The 7,526-nt window shown below is 40.2% G+C and overlaps 1 protein-coding gene across 1 annotated transcript; it reads left to right on the top strand.

The window, feature by feature from the left end:
- The first annotated feature begins 3,952 nt into the window (after positions 1-3,952).
- Positions 3,953-7,211, top strand: LOC140708320 (vomeronasal type-2 receptor 26). Its single transcript, XM_078378315.1, has one exon. It carries the CDS (start codon positions 4,341-4,343, stop codon positions 5,241-5,243), a length of 903 nt encoding a protein of 300 aa, XP_078234441.1. The 5' UTR covers positions 3,953-4,340; the 3' UTR covers positions 5,244-7,211.
- Positions 7,212-7,526: the final 315 nt, after the last annotated feature.

The following is a 7,526-nucleotide window of genomic DNA, read 5'->3' as shown; positions in this document are numbered from 1 at the left end:
CCCAATTATGAGTGTGATGGAAAGAAAAGTCTCCTAGCAGTCATTGGGGGACTGGGTTCCGACACCTCTGTTCTTATGGCTGACGTCTTAGGTCTCTACAAAATTCCTCAGGTAGGATAAGATGCAGGTATAGTTAGGACAGCACACTCTTGTATGTCCTTTTCCCCCCTTTGTATTTTGAGTGGCAAGTTATGCTTTCAGGAAGAATAGAAAATATAGGTGTTGAAATAAAACTGATTTTGAAGAAGAGGAGAAAATGTTGGAATAATTATTGAAATTTCTGAAATTCCAAATTATTACAATGATCGTTTTTTTTCTTCCCTGTCTTATAGTTCACTTATGGCTCTTTGGCTCTAGGGGAGATTCATACATCTCAGCATCCTTACTTGTACCACATGGTCCCCACTGAAGACCATCAATACATGGGGATAATCCGGTTGCTTCAGCATTTTAAATGGATATGGGTTGGGATGTTTGTGGTAGATAATGAGAGCGGGGAGCACTTTGTGCAGACAATGGAGCTACTTTTTTCTCAAAATGGAATATGCTCAGCTTTCGTACAAAGAATTCCACAACAACCTAATTTGGATGACTTGGATGAAACAGTTGTTGAAGTCCTCCTGAAAATATATGAACCTTTAACTAATCAAAAAGCCAGTGCATGTATCGTCTACGGAGAGTCTGTAACAATGGTATGGCTAAGAACACTTATATTTCTTTATGATCAGGAAAATATTAGGTATTCCGAATACAGAAAAGTATGGATAACAACAACTCAGATTGATTTTATATTAACGGGACCACAAAAGTATTGGGATCTTCAGATGTTTGAAGGTGCTATTGCCTTTATGATTCACAAAAAAGATCTTTTGAATTTTGGAGAGTTTGTTCAGCCTATCAAACCTGGCTGGAATGAAAGAGATGGTTTCCTGAAAGATTTCTGGGAGCAAGCCTTTGACTGCGTCTTTGGAGAAACGGTTCCAGACAGTGAGAAATGTACTGGAGAGGAGAAACTGTCAAGTCTTCCCGAGCCTCTTTTTGACATACGTTTGACCGGATACAGCTATAGTATCTACAATGCCATCTATGTCCTGGCACATACTTTCCATGCCAAGTACACATCCAGATTGAGACAGAAAACCATGATTGAGAATCCAGATGTTGTATTTCAGCTTCTTCAGCCTTGGCAGGTGAGATCTGTACACCTCTCTAACTATATTAATAAACTAGCAAACAGTGGAACTCTCTAAATTTCCATTTGTCATTTATATTTGTATGTCTTGTGTGAAGTCATATCAATTCCAACTTCTGGCAATCCTTTCCAGGGTTCTCAAAGTACAGAATACACAGAAGTGGTTTCTCTTTCTTCATGGATAACCTATAATTTGGAACTAGGAAATGTGTTCCACTTTTCCTTTAGAAGTAGGTCATGAAATACAATTAAATTTCAGAATGTTTAAATGAATGATTTTTATGTCATTGCTGGCTTTCAACAGCTGAAACATGAAAAGTAATAAGACATAAGACATAAGAAATTTATTTGTCATTGCACTCACAAGTGGGTGCAATGAAATGAGGTGCTCTTCCCCAAGATAAAACTGGACAACACCAGTACCAAAAAAATTAAAATATACACAACACTCACCATACAAATATAGATACCCCATTTTTCCCAGCAATTAGAATTCCACCAAAACTTATGACCCCGCATTTAAACTCAATACTGCACTTGGGTAAAAGCTGTTCTTGAATCTACTTGTCCTTGCTTTCAATACCCTGAATCTCCTTCTTGATGGTAATAGTTTAAAGAGTTGATGTCCCGGATGAGAGGAGTCTTTCAGTATGTTAGATATCTTCCTCTTACATCTGTTCTGATACAATTCTTCCAAAGAGAGGAGTGAACAGCCAATGATGGCTATAAGTAGATAAATCGGAGTAATGTAACTTATTCTATATTTAAGTACTCAACATAACAGAAAAAGCTGTTGTGCTAATCTGATGAGGTGCTGCTTATGTGCCAAAGAAACCTGACTGGCATCTTGTCAAACATTTGAGCCAACTTACTCAGCTGGAAGTTCAGGTTCCTGTAAATATTCAATTGGATGTTGACCACATATGTCTAGAAAATGTTTTGCTTTCTCTCCTCAATTCAGTCTCCCTTGTCCTTTAATCTCCTTCCTTCTCTTTCCTTTTTCAACTAGCTGCACCCTTTCCTGCAAAGGTTGTCCTTTAACAACACAGAGGGAGAAACAGTGTCCTTTAATGAGAAAAGGGAAATAGGGGGTGGATTTGACATCATGAACGTGGTCATATTCCCCAACAACTCTTTCCATCAAGTGAAAATTGGAAGGGTGGTTCCCGGTGCTCTTGAAGGAGACGAAGTCGTGATCGATTGGGATAGCATTGTATGGCACCGAGGCTTTAACCAGGTATGAATTATGGAGGGGGGGTTACTTCCCTAAGAGGGTCATGTTGGTGAATGAAGTTTGCCTTCAGATCTCGTCAACTTGGCATATTAGCCTCTAAAATAAAGACAATGATACCAACCACTTTCAAAAACTAGATGAAGTCTTGACTTCCCAAATATACCTGTCCCTAATTTGAAAACAAGATTAGTGTTACATTCTTTTCCGTAGAAGTAAATACAGTGGTGCCTCGCTTAACGTTTGCTTCGTTTAACGTTTTTTTCGCTTAACGTTTATTTTTTCAGAGGCAGATTGTGCTTCGTATAACGTTTTTCCCTATGGGCGATTTTCGCATAGCGTTTTTGGGACCATGCTTCGCTTAACGTTTTTGGTTTTAGGTCCCCCGCTTCGCTTAACGTTTTTTTTGTTTTCAATTTAAAAAGTGTCTTAGAAGGGTCCAAAGCGGTTCTAAATGCTTGGATTCGTTAGAGGACCCCTTAAGTCATGTGCAAACCTGATTTGGCTTTGATCTGACATTTCGTTAATTTTTTGTGAATTTTTGTTTTTTGGCCCATAGGAACCAATGGACCTGTCAAAATCTGACAGCTCCATGCTTTCCTATGGGGGAGAAAACAATTTACAAAAAATTAACGAAAGTTCAGATCAAAGCCAAATCAGGTTTGCACACAACTTAGGGGGTCCTCTAACGAACCCAAGAATTTAGAACAGTTTCTGAGTCTTCATTAATTTTTTGTGAATTTTTTCTTCCCCCTAGGAAATAATGGAGCTGTCAGATTTTGACAGCTGTCAAAAGTTGGGGGAAAAAAATTCACCATTAATTAACGAAAAGTCAGATCAAAGCCAAATTAACTTTTGCATCCGTTTTAGAGGGTGCAGAAGCTAATCCAAGCATTTAAAACCATTTTTGACCCTTTTATGACACACTTAATTTTGCAAAAATTGACTTCGCAAAGCCATTGAAACCTATTGAGTCAGCTACAATACATTCCAATGGAGGATACATTGTATCGTTTAACGATGTTTCCTATGGGTTTTTTCGCTTAAGGACGGCAATCCGTGCCTATTGGAACAGATTAACCGGTTTCCAATGCATCTCTATGGGAAATGGTGTTTCGCATAAAGTTTTTTTCGCATAAGGTTTTCTTTTTTGGAACCAATTAAAAACGTTATGCGAGGCACCACTGTAGTTATTGTGCATCTCTGAAGTCTTGGTGAGTTATGAAGTTTTCCAGAGAAGATTAATTCAAAAGACCCCAGTTGGCCAACCTAGTTCTGTAGGGTACTTGACTAGGAGCAATATTAGAGATCTCTTTGTGATGACCCTTCTCAACTGTGTTCTTTTTATGAACAGGTGGTCCCCATTTCAGTTTGCAACGAGTACTGCCATCCTGGCTTTCAGAAGAAAAGTAAGGAAGGCGAAAAGTTTTGTTGTTATGATTGTGTTCTATGCCCAGCAGGAAGGATTTCAAACCAGACAGGTAGGTGTTCCAGTTTCCCAGACGTCCTCCACAGCTGGTGATGCAGAGTAGAACAAAATCCATCAAGGACTCAGGGTCCTCCTAAGACCCCTATGCACGGCATCCCTAGATGACAGTAGTCTTCTGTGGATTACTAGGATTGCTCTATTAATTGACTTTAAGACCGCCTCATTGAATCAGTTGAATTACACAATTTTTTCATAATTTAGCAGTGGGATTCTCAAATTCAGGGATATCATAAATCAGGGAATTTCAAAGTTGCTAACATATTCAATTTTTTAACATTACATTATTTGAAGAAAGCAGGCACATATCCTTGTGAACTAAAACATCACTGTGAAAGGGATCATATCTCACACCTTAATATTACAATTTTAGTTTATTTTATATTATTTTTATTCCCAATGATCTTTTCTTCTATTTATGTTCTTCAGACATGGATGACTGTTTCAAATGTCCAGAAGACGAGTATCCAAAAGAGAACAACAATGGATGCCTGCCCAAACTTGTCATCTTTTTGTCGTATGAAGAACCTTTAGGGTGGAGTTTAGTCTCGGTTGCTCTCTCTTTTTCCCTGATTACAGCCTGGGTCTTAGGACTTCTCATGAAGCACAAAGACACCCCCATTGTCAAAGCCAACAATCGAGGCCTCACCTACACTCTCCTCATCTCTCTCGTCCTCTGCTTCCTCTCGTCTTTGCTCTTTGTTGGACAACCCAGAAAGCTGAGCTGCCTCTTTCAACAGCCAGCCTTTGGCATCATCTTTTCAGTGGCTGTTTCTTGTGTCTTGGCCAAAACCATCACCGTGGTCATGGCTTTCATGGCCACCAAACCAGGATCCAACATGAAGAAATGGCTGGGAAGAAGGACAGCAAACTGCATTGTGCTCTCCTGCTCCTTGGGTCAATTAGGAATTTGTTCTGTGTGGTTAGGAACATCTCCCCCATTCCCAGCATTTGACATGCAATCGTTGAGTGAAGAGATTATCGAATTATGTAATGGAGGCTCTGTTATCATGTTTTACCTTGTCCTGAGCTATATGGGCTTTTTGTCCCTCATCTGCTTCATGTTGGCCTTCTTAGCCAGGAAACTTCCAGACACTTTCAATGAGGCCAAGTTCATCACCTTCAGCATGGTGGTCTTCTGCAGTGTTTGGGGGTCCTTTGTTCCCGCCTATTTGAGCACCAAGGGGAAACACATGGTCGCTGTGGAGATCTTCTCTATCTTAGCTTCCAGTGCTGGCCTCTTGATTTGCATCTTTGCTCCCAAGATTTACATTATTCTCTTTAGGCCTGAACTGAACACCAAGGAGCAGATTAGAAGATGGAAGAACAAATGAAATGAAAATACTTTTCTAGCATACAAACTTACTTCCTAAGGAAATGATGTACTAGATCTAGGGTTGCTCGCTCGGTAGTCATTAGGAGTTTTAGGGTGTGTTGTCACCATTATTATTGGGACAGGCAGCTCTTTCTTTCCTTTGCTTCACTAGCAGAAAATGCTGTTTGTGTCATGGAGCTTTGCCCAGCCATGATAATGGACAGCACAGGGGCCAATTTCATACCGAGTCCAGAAAAGATGGCGATCAATTTTCTGATAAATCCATCTGACTGATTAGAGGAAATTTTGGACCTGATGAAATACAGGTTGCCTTAAAGCTCAGAAATTCTGAGATGAAGAGGAGGAGGTGGGTTTTCCATGGTGCTGACCTATAAAGCAAAAAAATGATTTGCGACCTCAGTAGTCGTCACAGCATGTCCCCCAGAAAACTGCATATTATTTACATGCTCCTCCCAAACCACAGCATTGAGGGTAGAGAAAAAGTGAAGTGAAAGAGATGACAGGAAGAAATCAAGCCTTCTCAGTGGTAGCCCTCCTGTTGTGTGGAATAAATTAGTATCTGGGGTATCAAAGGCTTGGTCACTTCTAACTTTTACGAAATTATTGAAACTATAAATTTATAAATGAAAGTTTCAAGGATATTTCATTTTCTGTTGTGAACTTTCACTTTTCAAATTCCAGTTTTTTTAAAAAAATGTAGCTAGTCATTGCCATATCAATTGGGTTTGTATTAAGGTGATGTTTGGTGTTAGCTGGGGGTTTTCTGATCGGGTTTGTAAGACACCCAGAGTAGTGGTGTCACTAAGTGAGGTGTTATAGAAAATGAATGAATGAATGAATGAATGAATGAATGAAGGAAGGAAGGAAGGAAGGAAGGAAGGAAGGAAGGAAGGAAGGAAGGAAGGAAGGAAGGAAGGAAGGAAGGAAGGAAGGAAGGAAGGAAGGAAGGAAGGAAGGAATAGAATTGAGGGTAGAAAATCCAACATGGAATTTACTCATTGAATTCTTGTTTTCATGTTGCACCTTTTATTGTTTCTTTTATAAAATTAATGTGTAGAACTTAGACCTCAGGAGATGGGTGACTCCGATTTCACAGGAGCAATGGATCTGTTGTACATTTTCCGAAAAAGGAGAAAAGAACAAAAAGTCCAGAATGGATCCAGATGTTGTTGTTCTCATAACGTGCCTCAGTTGCTTCACCCCTAGATTTCTGTGCCCTTGGGTGGAGCTCCTTTTTTTCCACTCAAGTAGCCGGACCCATCCATATACACATCAACATGATAAGAAGGTTGCAGGTGGGACTGAGAACTCTGCGAACCCCACCTGCTTAACAAAAAAGGACAAGTCACATTTAGGTGTTGTCTAAATTTAAGTGGAGTTTGCAGAGTTCCTTCACAACCTGGGCCAGTGCTTCACACATTTGTCTGAAGAAATGGAACATCATCCATAAATGCTTAACCTGAAACACCTGTGCCATGATAATATTAGTCTTAAAGACACGATGTTTCTTTGTTTGGGTTTTGATGTTGGTAGAAGAGACGGAGATTCCCATCCAAAATCAAACAGTCCCTAGCTGTAGTCTGTTTGGTACAAGGCAGAAACATCTTGTGCTGGAAGAGTGAGACTTCCTTCTGCTGCACAACTTGTGCCATGTGTTTGGAGACGTGTCACACAACTTCATTTGGGAAATCTACTGCCTGAGATTAGGAAGTAGAAGAACCCCTTGCCCAAAGAAATGGAGATTATTGGAGGGGAAATGTAAAGGAATTCAACTTGCCTTTGCCTACCAAAACAATACAATGACTTTATCTCAGGAAACCTTGACCTCTGAGTGTTCAGCCTGGACCCAGGTGGTGCAGCATGACATCTCCCAGTTTGAAGAGACGTTTGTCCAGCAGGCCGAGGCAAAGAGGCAGTCCCAAAACCAGTAAAATCAGGGAGCTGGACAGGGGACAGATTGTATTTGTCTTCAGTGTGGAAGGGATGGTCCCTCTCGAATTGGCCTTCTCAGCCACACTAGACGCTGTACCAGAGCATGTTACTATAGACTCTCAAGACTGAAGGATGCATACTTGTACCTATTCCAACAGAAAAAGCTGTTGTGCTGATCCAATGAGATGCTACTCACATTCTAGAAAAAACTTGACTGGTACCTTGTCCAATATCTCAGCTACCTTACTCAGGTGGAAGTTCAGGATCATGCAGATGTTCAATTGGACATTGACCGCATATGTCTTGAGAATATTTGGCTTTCTCTTGTAGCTTCAGTCTCTCTTGTCTT

This window comes from Pogona vitticeps, chromosome 6 (assembly GCF_051106095.1).
Source record: "Pogona vitticeps strain Pit_001003342236 chromosome 6, PviZW2.1, whole genome shotgun sequence".
Lineage (NCBI taxonomy): Eukaryota > Metazoa > Chordata > Lepidosauria > Squamata > Agamidae > Pogona > Pogona vitticeps.
The sequence above is the reverse complement of the archived record's forward strand: the minus strand, read 5'-3'. Positions and strand labels throughout refer to the sequence as shown.

Excerpts from the sequence above, each read along its gene's own strand:
- LOC140708320 (XM_078378315.1), top strand. The coding sequence starts at position 4,341 with ATGGATGACTGTTTCAAATGTCCAGAAGACGAGTATCCAAAAGAGAAC.